This window comes from Carassius auratus, chromosome 5 (assembly GCF_003368295.1).
Source record: "Carassius auratus strain Wakin chromosome 5, ASM336829v1, whole genome shotgun sequence".
NCBI classification, from domain to species: domain Eukaryota; kingdom Metazoa; phylum Chordata; class Actinopteri; order Cypriniformes; family Cyprinidae; genus Carassius; species Carassius auratus.
This window is the reverse complement of record NC_039247.1, coordinates 29,052,680-29,067,248: the sequence shown is the minus strand read 5'-3', so window position 1 is coordinate 29,067,248 and position 14,569 is coordinate 29,052,680. Positions and strand designations below refer to the sequence as shown.

Below are 14,569 nucleotides of genomic sequence, written 5' to 3'. Positions count from 1 at the left end.
TTAATTATTGATTATCAAGTAAACCTAAGCTTCAGTCCAGTTAGTGTTCATCACTAAATATTACTAACAATATTAGAGATATCCATACATTTACATCTTAAAATCATTTAAGATGGCTTTTTATGGTTAAGCCTTTTGGAACTTTTCTTGACTTTTGCAAAAGATGGCCCTTTTCCTTTAAGAGCTTGGGCTTGCCATAGATACTTGCACCAGTTCCTTCTGTAAGCCTGAAGATAAAATCTCCAGAGCTGAGTGGACCATAAAGATGTCTGCGAAATTACAAGCCGACCTCAGTGTCAAACAGCCCTTGTGAACAATGTCCTGTTAAGTAAAAATTACAAAAGTAAAACGTGCAAATTACACATTATAATTAAATACTGAAAATATTGCCACTGTTTAAATAAAGTAGATTTTGCTTCTTAATGCAAAACAATATTTTTAATAGGCTGAATTTGTCCTGAACAGTTTTCCTGAAATTCACATATTTCATGCATACTCTTAAACATGTAAAGCACACAACTCTAGCTTTATCTGGCTAGAGTGCCATCTGCCGCCTGTAGTGCGGTTTGAAGTGGCCCATCAGGGCTATTTAAATACTTGCATGTTGAAATGCTTGTGTTTTGTTTTCTTCAGTTGTTTGTTGTGTCCCCTCATTCAGAAGGGATTTTACATGTCCCATACTTTCAAGGCCCGTTCACCCTTGCAGGGAACTGAGCGTAGCCGATAGGGATCTATCTGCTGGGATAGTTTCAGAGTGCGGGGGAGTTATAGGTTCAGTACTGGAGCATCGGATGCCAGTGGGCCTGGAGCCACTGCTTCAAGCTATTTGCCGTGAAGAACAAACTGATCCTTAAGTCAAGAGAGCACATTTTCATTCATGTGAAAGCCACATCTGAAAACTTACACAAACTGTAACATCTCTGCTCACCACCTGACATTTTAAAGGCCGGCTGTCTTCTAGAGAACACGGTGTCTTTTCTTCTGTGTGGCCTGGAAAAGATGCTCTTGATTTAGGTCACTCACAGTTACACTAGTCCTTTGTCATCCATTTGAATAAACATTTAATACTAATTAATCAAAGAGCAGTTACATACTGTAGATTCCAGTGAAAAAGTTATGTATAATCGGGCTGTTGAGAAGTCAGTGATCTTTCACAGATGACTCATATCACCAGTGTGAGGAAGCTTAAATTAGCCTGTCAAGCTACATTTTCAGTTAAAGTAGTTAAAATGCAGTCAAACTATTTTTTTTAAATAGTTAGCTAACTTTAAGTGAATTATCAAATGGTATGATTTAAAAGAAGAGCAGCATTTAAGAGAAATGCAACAAAGTTCTTGTTCACACTTGAAAAAGATGGCAATAAATAAAAATAAAGAATATTAATACGTATACCTTAATGTTTCAATTTTAAATGTAGCAATTATGGCGGTTTCATTTAAATTATTGTAGAAATAATGCACATAATTGTCGTGTGATCGTATATCTCACATGGAATGCTTAAATATTAATATAGATGTTTTTCTATCTTAGTTTAATGTTACTGGACCCACTTTATATTAAGTTGCCTTAACTACTATACACTTACATTTTAATTAATAATTTAGTACAATGTACTTATTGTGTACATGTTTTTACATTGTTATATATATATATATATATATATATAAAACTACATGTAATTACATCTGTATTTAATTTCTGTAATTACATTTATAATTACACTGTTGACCCATACTTTACACCTTAACCCACCCTTAAACTTACCCATACCTCCAACCCTCTCCCTAACCTTACCCCATCACACCTCAATAGCAGCAAAAGTGTTTTACAATACAATATGAACACAATAAGTACATTGGACTTGGATTTTTATGTAAGTACATAGTAGTTAAGGCCACCTAATATAAAGTGGGACCATGTTACTCTTCACTAATTCAGATTTCTGAGACAAGCACAGTAACATTTACATTTACATTACATTTACATTTATTAATTTGCTTGCCTACAAGACGACCACTGGCACGGCACCGACTTACCTAAACTCACTGGTTAAATCCTATGTGCCCTCCAGAAGTTTGCGCTCTGCAAGTGAACAACGCCTTGTCGTGCCATCCCAAAGAAATTCAAAATCACTCTCACGGACCTTTTCCTGGACTGTGCCCAGCTGGTGGAATGACCTCCCAATCTCAATTCGTACAGCTGAGTCATTACTCATTTTCAAGAAACATCTAAAGACTCATCTTTTTCGCTTGCACTTAACCTACTAACACCAGTACTTTTCCTTTTCTTGTCTTTTTCATTAAAAAATAAATAAATAAATACCTGGCTATGTGTTCTATACTAGACTAACTGAGACTTGTCATGGCACTTGTATACTGTTGTTATTTTCTTGTTGACCTGACTGCTTCTATTGTTCTCATTCGTAAGTTGCTTTGGATAAAAACGTCTGCTAAATGATTAAATGATTAAATGAAATTATTTAGCAGACGCTTTTATCCAAAGCGACTTACAGATGAAGACAGTGGAAGCAATCAAAAACAACAAAAAGAGCAATGATATATAAGTGCTATAACAAGTCTCAGTTAGGTTAACACAGTACACGTAGCATGGGATTTTAACTAATATAATAAATAAAAAGAAAACAGATAGAATAAAAAAAATAAAATAAAAGAATAGAGCAAGCTAGTTAGAGGTCTTTACACACACACACACACACACACAAACATACATATACAATTGCATAATAAATGAAAAGAAAATAGAATACAAAAAGATTAGAAAGGTAGTTAGATTTTTTAAAGAATAGAATTAGAATAGTGAGTGTTAAAGTTAGAGGATCAAATAAAGATGGAAGAGATGTGTTTTAAGCCGATTCTTGAAGATGGCTAAGGACTCAGCTGCTCGGATTGAGTTTGGAAGGTCATTCCACCAGAAGGGAATATTTAATTTAAAAGTCCGTAAAAGTGACTTTTTGCTTCTTTGGGATGGCACAATCAAGCGACGTTCACTTGCAGAACGCAAGCTTCTAGAGGGCACATAAGTCTGAAGTAACGAATTTAGGTAAATGGGTGCAGAGCCAGTTGTAGTTTTGTAGGCAAACATCAATGCCTTGAATTTTATGCGAGCAGCTATTGGAAGCCAGTGCAAATTGATAAACAGAGGTGAGACTAACATGAGCCTACACTCTTAAAAATAAAGGTTCCAACAGGTGGTTTTTGCAGTGTTGCTATAAAAGAACCATTTTTAGGGCAGTTCTTGTCAATTTTATTTTTTTATTATTAATATATTTATTTTTTTTCAAGAGTGTGGATCAAATTTCTTCTTTACCACTATAAAGAACATTGTTTGCAGTGAAAAGTGTCGTAAGTGTCATTGAAGTAAAAAAATATTATAGAACAATATGTCAGTAAAGCATTTTAAATATACATAAACATTATATAATATATAATATGCATCCATCTGATTTGAACTTGATTTACACTGTTATTTTAAACACACACATCCCTATTTTATACAATAATAAAATAAAATGCATGTGTGCTATTCATACTTTGTAAATATAATGGCTGTTACTCTGATAATTTGGAAATAGTACTTGCAGTTATTTTTATATAGCATACAGTTTCATGAATGCAACCTTTCCAATTCTGTGCATGTTTAAGAGCCTGGGAGGAAAGTCTTTCAGTTGCATCAAAATTACTGTTGACTTATTTAAATAATTAGCTGCTCCTAATTTCATTAATTTCATTCATTAATGTCTCTTGGACTAATTGCTGCCGGGGTCAGTCGAGGTACTTCTTACACCCACCTGGCCTAGCACAAACAGGACTAAGAGTTCTCCAATGTAATAATGCTTGAACAGAACATCTTGTTCATGTGGTGGTATCACTGGAATGCTGCTTTTAGCTAACGCTAGTCTGGGGGGGATTCACCAGTTAACAGTTAGTAAGCACATGCTAGCATAGCGTGGTCACATCCACGTGGTCCAGCTGATCTCAAAGGCGTACATGCTCCTCAGCAAGCAATGACGCAAGCTCCATTGCCCTGGAGGCCATTTGCTCCATTGCCGGCACACAGAAGTGTATTGTGCTGCTGGAGTCTGGGTGTGAACAGACACAATGACAAAATGCTGGCAAGGTCTTGCAAGGTAAGAGTGACAGATTAGTCATGCCCATTTCCTTTTTGGGACACTAATCGTCTCCTTTAATTGCTATGTTGCAATGTGGCAAGCTAACTTGGTTTGGTCTACTCTCAGAGATAGATAAGCCCAGAGATTTAGAGCCATCAACTGATTTTTTTTTTATTTGAATTGGATTTTTTGTGAAACCAGAAAAGGGGCAGTTGGTTTGTGATACTGCTGAACTAATACTGATTCATTTATAATACAAAATAAATAAAAAAAAAAAAAAACATTTGGTTTTTCTGTTGAAGACTGGACTGGCAACCTCCTTTTACACTGCTGGCTGTAAGCAAGTTGGACACTTGTTGAACTAGGGCTGTTAATGTGATGTGGAGGTAGCTCACAGACAGACAGCACTTGGGGAGCCATTGGCCAACCACACATGATGCTTGTATACACACAAATGTGAGAGCCAATGCTTCAGGCCTGACACACTAGATGGAGCCATACCAGGTGATGTCTCAGTTATGAGATCAGTGCTGTCATAAACCATCTGGGTTGAGATGGTTGAGGTTGCACCTAGACGAAAAGAGTGGTCACTACGAGTTATGTCGAACGACATATGGGGTCTCACTTGGGAGGCCAATCATCTCTGAGTTTAAGAGAAAACGGCAATTAAAATTGGCTAGTGGATTTAACATATCTGAGCCACTCCCCGTGCCAACGGGTATAAATAGCAGTTTCTAAAAGAGCAAATCACGGACTTTCACGGAAAATCGCGTCTTTTCAAGATGCTGTTTTATCCGTGTCCTTCTGGATGCTGTCGTTTCCTGTTTTCGGTTGACGGTCACGAGCGTTGTCTGCAGTGTCTGGGCATCCAACACGCTGAGGCTGCGCTTGTGGATGAGTCATGCGTCTATTTTGGGCGTATGAACATGGCAGCGCTGCGATCGCCTCTCTCACTCCTCAAGGGGAGTGCAGCAGACCCCTCATTCGCCACCCGCCCCGGTTTCTTTGGTTCGAGCAGAGGACCTTTCAACTGGCACTCGGTGAGATCTGAGGGTTAGAGTGAGAGCTTCTCCGCTGGGCCACGCCCCACGGACCTCTCGCTCTTCCCACAGCGCATGTCCCGTGCGGCTGCCGATTGATTCTGCTGGGCCGTCTTACAGCGGCCCCAGTGTGTCTTTCGGTGGTGTTCTTAAATGCGTTCAGCCCCAGGACTGGTTTGCAGCAATCGACCTGAAAGATGCGTACTCTCCTTCAGAGGCAGGACAGTGGTACCACTGAAACACTTTCAGAGGCTCCTTGGTCATATGGCATCCGCAGCCGCAGTCACGCTGCTCAGGTTGCTCCATATGAGGCCACTTCAGCACTGGTTGCACTCCCGAGTCCCGAGATGGGCATGGCACTGCGGTACATATCATGTCACCATCACACCGATGTGTCGCCGCCGATTCAGCCCCTGGTCGGACCTTGCCTTTCTACGGGCCGGCGTGCCCTTAGAACAAGTGTCCTGCCATGTTGTTGTCACAACAGATGCCTCCTACACGGGCTGGGGTGCGACATGCAACGGGCAGGCAGCTTCAGGGTCCTGGACAGGACCTCGACTGCTTTGGCACATCTGCTGTCTGGAGTTGCTGGCAGTGCATCTAGCCTTACAGCGGTTTCGGACTCTGTTGCTAGACAGTCACGTGTTGGTCCACACAGACAACACTGTGGCTGTTTCGTACATCAACCAACAGGGCGGTCTACGATCATCGCCCGTCATCTCCTCCTCTGGAGTCAGACGCAGCTCAAGTCGCTGCGCGCTATCCACATACCGGGGGAGCTCAATCATGCAGCTGACGTGCTCTCACAACAGCTCAACTTTCCCGGGGAAGGGCGATTCCATCCCCAGATGGTCCAGCTGATCTGGAGTCGATTTGGGGAAGACCAGGTAGACCGGTTTGCTTCCCACGAGTCCTCCCACTGCCATCTGTACTATTCCCTGTCCCAGGCCCCCCTTGGCACGAATTTACTGGCACTCAACTGGCCTCGGGCTCTATGCAAGTATGCGTTTCCCCTAGTGAGCCTGCTCGCACAGATGCTGTGCAAGGTCAGGGAGGACGAGGAACAGGTCCTGTTGGTTGCGCCTTACTGGCCCACCCAGACCTGGTTTTCGGAACTCATGCTCCTCGTGACAGCCCATCCCTGGCGCATCCCCCTGAGGAGGGACCTTCTCTCTCAGGGGCTTGGCACCATTTGGCACCCGCGTCCAGATCTTTGGAACCTCCACGTGTGGCCCCCGGAGATGCCCGGTCACAGTCGTGCTTTCTTTCCTGCAAGAAAGGTTGGAGCATGGGCTGTCACCCTCCACCTTGAAAGTGTATTTGGCTGCCATTGCTCATGCTCCTCGTGCAGTGGACGTCCGGTCAGCCCCTGTACTGGGCTAGGTGTTCATATGGCTTGATTCCCTACGGGTAATCCCATAAGTGTATTCTTCCACGGTAATGTTTCCCTCTTGGCAAACCCGTGTCTTCCCTTGACAGACCCGCTCTGTCAATCTCTTCTGGCAGCTGTTCCATCCCTACTCTAAGGTAGGACCTGCCTCAGAGAGCCATTCCATATGTAGTACTGTCCCCCGGGCCAGTCCATATCAGTATCTCCACATGTCCCCTCCCTACGGGTAGCATGTGGTCTCCGTAGCAACCTTTTCCTAAAGGCTCGCTTCCCCATCGTCTTGCCAAGCTGTAAGGACAAATAGGGAAGATTTGAAGCAATCTTTCTCCGAAGGTTGAAATCCCTTCTACTAACTTTGTGTGGGCGGAACAGCAGCATGGCCTTCTCCAGCAGTGATGTACTCTCCCTTTGGCCCCTTCGGTACTAAGGTCAGTGAATTTGCGCTGGGGCTTTGGGAATTTTACGACCTTAAGCGTAGGTTTTGTGGCACGCCAGGGCTTGTTGACAATTGCAGCGCCACAGGGTTGTGACAGTGTTCAGGTTGTTGTGTTTTCCATAGGACCCCACATGTCGTTCGACATAAATCGTAGTGACCGACAGATAGGGAACGTCTCGGTTACGTACGTAACCCTCGTTCCCTGATGGAGGGAACAGAGACGTTATGTCCCCATGCCACAACCTTGAACTGGTCGCTGTTGCCGGAACAAGTTCTCGGCTCCTCAGCGTAAAACCTAATGAGTGGATGCACCTGTCACCCTATTTATACCCGTTGGCACGGGGAGTGGCTCAGGTATGTTAAATCCACTTGCCAGTTTGAATTGGCGTTTTCTCTCAAACTCAGAGATGATTGGGCTCCCAAGTGAGACCCCATATATCGTTCGACATAACGTCTCACTCCCAGCACTGATTTTGTGGCAGATTTTTGAGCCTTCTTACATGGTTTCCAAAGGATGACCCCACATGGCAAGCTTTGTGCAGGGTTTCCTCATGTCATGATGGTTGTTTAAACTTCACAAATGTCTTTCGTTAAATATCTTGCAGATGTTAGGTGGTTCGTTGGTAAAGGATTGTTTTATTTGTCCCAATTTTGCAGGAAAAACAAGTTCAAGTTTATTCAATGCTGGCAGGGAAAATAAACAAGCAAATATGCAAATAGATTCCAAACAAACACTCATTTTCAGTGTTACACAAAATTGTTTGTGTATGCTGAAGAAAAGCAACAGTAGAGTTGAAAAGCTTTAAGAAGGAAAAACAATGACAAAATGCCTCTAAATGATGACAGTGACACAAATATATTTGCATATTGCAAAATTTTGGTGTTGACCCTCTGTCGATCCGACTGTCCATGGGCGAGAATACAACAATTGTTAAAGCAACAAACAAAAACACAGAGAAAGAGTGCACATTGTTCATGAACATATACTAAAGAGATTATAACAATACAAAGCTAAATGAAAATCAAACTTATCCTTTAATCAAGCATTCCAGGAGCTGATTCAGTGCCAGGACGCACAGCTGTTCTTCAGTAAAGCTTTTGAGAACCCTGCAGTTTGATGTGACTGAGTCAACCCTGGAGTACTTTGTTTTACCTCTGCAGAGGACACCTGTTATATTTCCACATCTTTTCTAATGGAGGGTTCAGAGGCTTGAGATTCAACCTGAGCCCAAAGTCACCCCCAGGACAGTCGTTCTCAACAAAGGATTGTTTGATCTCAGCTATGACCCTGTGAAGACAATACACTAATATACACTTGATCATGGGGCTGATTGGACACCCAAGCTTTTGTTTGGAACTCCATTTAAAGCTGTGAGTCCATATGGAGCTTTCTAACATGCATTAGAAGCTAACAGTGGGGCCTCAGCTGAACTGAGCAAGAAGAGTTTTGCTCATGTAGACAGATGAGGGATAGGTACGCAGGAGGCCTGCCACTTTGGCTCCCAAGATTCTTCTCCATTTCCCTTTTATCTTAAGTGGTGATTTACAAACAAAATATTGTGGTTTGGCTGTGGTACTGTGTATATATGTATTTAGTAAGGTGGTGGGGTTCTACTCCATAACTACACAGCTGGTAGACATTAGCTTTTGGACACATTTGTCAAACCATCCCAGGCTCACTTTGTTTTCAGAAGTGAATGCTTGAGGTTGTTTGTTTATAATTAACTTCACATTGAAACATCCAGTTGCTGAGTGCAGTTATTCTGCATGTCGCCTGCTATGCAAAACATACATATCATTTGTAGGACATGATGAGAAAAATAGCCACTGCTTGTAATACTACTTGTAGCAAATGTACGTCACTTCATGCAATTTTCTGCACTTGAGACCAGGTCACCAAACCACACCAAGTTGAACTGTAATCCACCTTATTGACTTTACCAGCCTCATAGCACAAGATTTCAATTTCAATTTTTTTTTTTTTTTTTTTGGTTTTCCTATCTGTGGAAAAAAAAAAAAAACACCACAACTGGCTCCAAGCACTGAGTGTAGATTTTTTTTCCAGCTCCTTTTATAATTTACAGTCCGTCCTCACATTCCAGTAACCTGTGGTTTGAGTCAATAAGATGTAAATCATTTGTTTTATTGGTTTATTTAGCCCCTCATGCTGGGCTATTGGTGGGCTTTTCCTGGCGGTGATGTGGTGGTTTACAATGATGTCACAGGCCTGCTATGCATCCGCAGGGAGACTTCCACCACCCACTGATAGGTAGCCATTCCCCCAATGACCTCATCAAATCAGTGATAAATACACACTGAGGAGATGAGAAGCCACTGTAGAGGTAGAGTTTTGTAGCTTCCTTTGTGAAAGTACACTTTAGCATACTTTTAATATAGTTCTTATTATGGAAATAATACACTTTAATAGAATACATTTAAAGGCAGACTGAATGTAATGTTTTTTGACACTTAATAACTTTAATAAAATAAATATATATTATAGTTAAAATATAATACATATGCAATTTAACTGTGTTTCTTGTTTTATTTTTTTATTAGTGTATGTACATATATATTATGATTGAGCTCATATTTTTCACAAGGGTTTGGTTGTAGGTTTGTTGCTTCTGACGAATCTCTTGGTCAGATCCTTGATTATTTCTTTGTGTGGTTTCCATAGTGGCTCCAGTTACATGTATCATATTTCATATGGTCAGGATAATGGGCAAAACATGGTGTCTTTGTCTAATGTCAACGATGTATACAGTTTTTTTTTTTTTTTTTTTTTTTTTTTTTTTAGTGAGGTTCGATAAAATCACTTTCTCGGTATTCTCAACACATCACATGGTGCAGATCAGGGTAGACAGTGTTTTCAGAGCTGACCACCAGCAATACGACTAGACACAAAACCACATTCTTCTTCCTTAAAATTAACTGCAAAATGGCATATAATATGGTTATTATTGATTATGTAATGTTTGGCTATATATATATATATATATATACAATCACTTGTTTGTCCCTAGACGTGCCAGTCAAAGGTGTTTGACCTTTCTGATGGAGTGTCTCAGTATGCCTGGTTTCCATGTCGAGAGGCCCAGGGTGTGTCTTGGTATCCTCAGTACTGGTTAAAGGTGAGATTCTTTTTTATTATGATCATTTTATTTGACATGTAAATCTGTAAATATGATTAACACAAAAGTACTTATTATGATTCGTTACAAAATGTGAGCTGCTGTGCCATGCAGGTTTATTAATTACTTTAGGGTCACTTATTATATGGGAATAGGATGAACTTTTAATCAACTATTATCGCTGTCATGTAGGTGATAGGAAATAGGATAAGGAGCAGAATTTTAATGAAACTTTTTTTCTTTTTTTTCAAAAAAGATAATAGAGAGAAAATAAGCTAAATCACAGGAAAAAACACATGGCAGAAGGCCAGATATACTAGAATTAATGAGGCTTAAAACAAGAAGCAGGTGTGAAAATTAACAATTCAGTTACTATGGTGACAAATGAAAAGAAGGAACACAAAAAAACAAGAACAAAATTAAGGAAAATCAGGTCATACAATTAAAAATCCAAGACACAGAATCTAATCGTATCGTAATCATATCACTCTTCTTCCCCAGTTAACTTATCGCAGTGGATAAAGAAATTATTATTAAATAAAGCCAGGTTTAAAATTCTTGTTTCACTTTGTTGACATACTAAAAGTTTTTACTGAGTGGATTTTGTATTTCTCTTTTTATTCCTCAATAAATCCTAAAATTGTTACAGTTCCTTGTGGCAAGGGAGAATGGAGGAGTCTCAAACTTAAGTTAAATAGAGTTTAATACCGAAAACGCAGAGTACATACAACTCAGGAGGAATATTAAACAACTAGTAACAAAGCTGACCGGACAAGGAATGAAGGAACAAGCAGGAACTAATATACAAAGAATAATTAACAAAACAGGTGCATAGAATAATCAATCAACTCAACAAGAACAGGAAAATGACCATTAAAAGGAAACTCAAGAACCAGGACAGGGGTAAAACATTGAAAAACACTGACAAAAATATTGTCAACAGGTAAAGAAAATGAAAATGTAATTAGTTCTTAGGAATAAAATATTTGATAAATCAAGTTAATCATTTTGATTTTTTTCTTTCCACTGGTCTGAAAGATTGTAGTGATAAAATTTACAGTTTTTTCCTAAAGGGTTTTACCGTTAAGCATTTTGAGTAGATCTGATTGTTAGACCAAAATCTCAACTTTTATTCATATAGTGACTGACTGAAGAAGACGTGTGTAAATGTAAGACCAGATCTTTTTTCCTGCAGGCGTTTTTTTCACATCCGATGGTTGCTGCAGCCGTTATTATCCATTTAGCTGCAGACGGAACCAGCTTCATCGACCATGCCCAGTGGAACATTACCGTACAACTGATCGACACCAAAGAGAGCGTCCACAGCCTAGGTGAGAGCTTGGGACGTTGCACAGTTTTCTATATCTATTGACTTTGATTTCTAATATTGGCAATTGCCTAAATACTTATTATTTTCATATGTGTCCATTCCATTCTCTGAAATGTTTAGGCGACTGGCGTTTGAGTTGCCGCACCAATCCTTTGGTCATCCCAGTGAATCATGACTTGAGTATGGCCTTCTACCACACCAAAGCCATTCTCCTCATGTTCCGCTCCGAACTTGTGGCCATCTCCGGCATTGGCCTGCGTTCCTTCCAGTTCTTCGACCCAATTACCATCAGCGGCTGCCAGAGCGATGAAATATACAACCCCATGGGCCAAAGGTGAGCTGTCAGGCCTAGAGTCAAATGATTGGTTCCATGGTCCTTATTAGATATTACTCCTGCTATATCCACAAAGTTGATGAATCAGAGTAAAATTAAATTTTTGAAAATTTTACCTTAAGGTATGAACATGGTTTTGAATGTTGAAGGGCTTTTACAAAGAAACAAATTATTCTTGATATTTTGAGTATTATGACACATACTGTAACATTCAAAATGCAAAACCTTTGCCTTAGTCCAAAAAAGAGCATTCACTGAAGGGAAGTTATGTTTTCCTCAAGTTTCTGATGCCACAGACACATTATTATATGACCTCCCATATTTATTACATCAGTTATTCATTACTAAACTATAGAAATAAGTACATTTAACCATAAAATGGGGTAAGCACCTGATGCAAATATCAGTTACTCAATACTGTTGGTCTGTTTTGCAGTTAATATATCCTTAAGTGAACAACATTCAGTTGACAAGCTAAGAAAATAAAGCCTTGTTTTCAGAGACATCTAACAAAATGTAGGGAGGTTTATGCTTAACACAAGAAGAAAAATGGGAAAGGAAAATAAACGTAATTCAAAGGGAAGACAAAGTTTATTATTCTGCTCCACTGCCAAATACGTTTGTTCTTGCTTTTGGTATATTATACCTGACAGCAAGCAAAGCATTGTTGCTCAGTATCCACAAATGGCCTGTTTAATTGGTCAGAGAGGCTGGAAAATGATCATGAACTACTAATTCATGACATTTGTTTGTCATTTTAAGTATATATAAATCTCAACGAAACTGTAGTTATCACTGCACTCATAAATAAAACAAATATGCAAGTTAATCACTTTTGAACCAAGTATCTTACAGTTTGAACCATTACCAGGAAACTTGAAGGAAATCCTTTACATCTGACGTCTAAGTGATGCCAGAAATAATATAGAAATAGTGATCTAGTAACAAATCATAGTGAGCAACTAAACCAGTTAAAAACAGCATGAACAAGGCCACTAGGACCATAACACACTCATCATTCTTACAATAATATATAATATTGTCAATGTATGTAAGAATGTGCAATAAACATAATTTGCTTGATTTATAGAATGAGGTTATTCTGAAACAGGCACGTCGCTTTCAGTTAAAGCTGAAAATTATTTGTTTGCCACGAATGGCCCTTTGACTGCAAAGTGCCTCCTCTGATGCTTTATCGACAGCAGTTTGATTTGCTTTAGTTCCATAGTGCACTTCATCAAGTGGCTGATTTATTTTAGTAAAATAATGCTCAGAAGTATGCACGCAGAATATTCATAATGTTTCTGTAGTGCACATATACTTAAATGCTGATGCTTATGCAAAGGCCTTTGACCACTAATACCATATTTCCCATAATACTCTGCTATACGAAACACTAACCTGATCTCATGGCAATTCATAGATATTTGACATGGTGGCTAATTTGTGCCAATTCTGCGATTTCGCTCATTTTTGATTTTTTTTTTTTTTTTCGAGGTTGAAAATTTATAGGAATTTGTATGTAGGACCAGACATAACCCCGCCCCTAACTTAATGGTCACAGAAATTATATAAAACCTTTTTTCAAATACATTTAGTCATTTAGCAGACACTTTTATCCAAAGCAACTTACAAATGAGGACAATGGAATCAATCAAAATCAACAAAAGAGCAATTGTATACAAGTGCTATAACAAGTCTAAGTTAGCTTAACGCAGCACATGTAGCAAGGTTTTAATAATATAATAAAAAGAAAACATAGAATAGAAAAAGAATAGAGCAAGTTAGTGTTAACGTTGTTTTTCAGTGCAGTATGCCATAGAGTATCGGGTTAATGTCTTCAGAGGTCTCTTTGGAACGGATTCTTGGCTCACATGGTAATGGGTGTACAATAAATTAATTCGCAAACTAATGAGAGAAATTTAGGACAAATACGTATATTAGTAACTGAAAAATGCCTACATACACATACACAGTGCTTGTTTAATGTAATTGTTTTTTTGTGAAATTTTTGCATGTATGTATATAGGAAATCTTAATTCTTGTAATTGGCTGGTATTAATACACCATGCATTTCTACCTTTTGGATGAACTAGTTTATTTTAAAAAGTACTACGATGTGACAAGAATTTTTAAAGTGCAAATATTGGATGTTAAAACCAGCCTATTAAAACCACATGCATTCTATAGAAATCTATTTTTATTTATTACGTTATTTAGTTCGTTAACTAGCATATTACAGGACACAGATGAAACTGCTTGAAATTTCATTTTAACTATTTTAAATGCATGGACCAATACTGTGTGAGTGGAGAAAAATAAAAAATACAAAATTATTACATAAAGAATATTTTAGTGATTCCAAGTTCGGGAGAGGAGCTTATTTACATGTTTTCATGTAAAAGATAAGAGTTGAAAAATGGCAGCTCTGCATTTACAAACTGATTCCATTAGAGACTTATTTTTTATTCTCCCAGGAATTCTTTTTTTTTTTTTTTTTTTCGGGGAAGAAGTTAAGCTTACAATTTGTCCTGCATTGTTCGTCTGGCCACATTAATTACTCTTTATGCAGGGCTATTCAAATCTTGCCCTGGAGGGTCAGATTTGAAAAGCCTTTATTTAACAAAGAGCAGTGTAGAAATCAGACACCAAATCCTCTCAGACACCCCACAATCCTCTCAATTTCGAAACAATTATTATTATTTTTTTTATTGAGAAAAACAGAAATTTACTTTTAAATTAAATTAAAGTGCTGAAGTGAAATGTACATTTCTGA

General features: G+C 39.0%; 1 protein-coding gene across 2 annotated transcripts in view; it reads left to right on the top strand.

Moving 5' to 3' along the window:
- Positions 1–14,569, top strand: part of LOC113084678 (pappalysin-1-like) — a 121,623-nt gene that overhangs the window by 54,451 nt on the left and 52,603 nt on the right. For both annotated transcript variants that reach the window (XM_026254942.1, XM_026254936.1), the window contains exons 12-14: positions 10,022–10,129; positions 11,325–11,460; positions 11,580–11,793. In XM_026254942.1, coding sequence (XP_026110727.1) covers positions 10,022–10,129; positions 11,325–11,460; positions 11,580–11,793 — 458 coding nt within the window. The remainder of the gene's footprint in view (positions 1–10,021; positions 10,130–11,324; positions 11,461–11,579; positions 11,794–14,569) is intronic.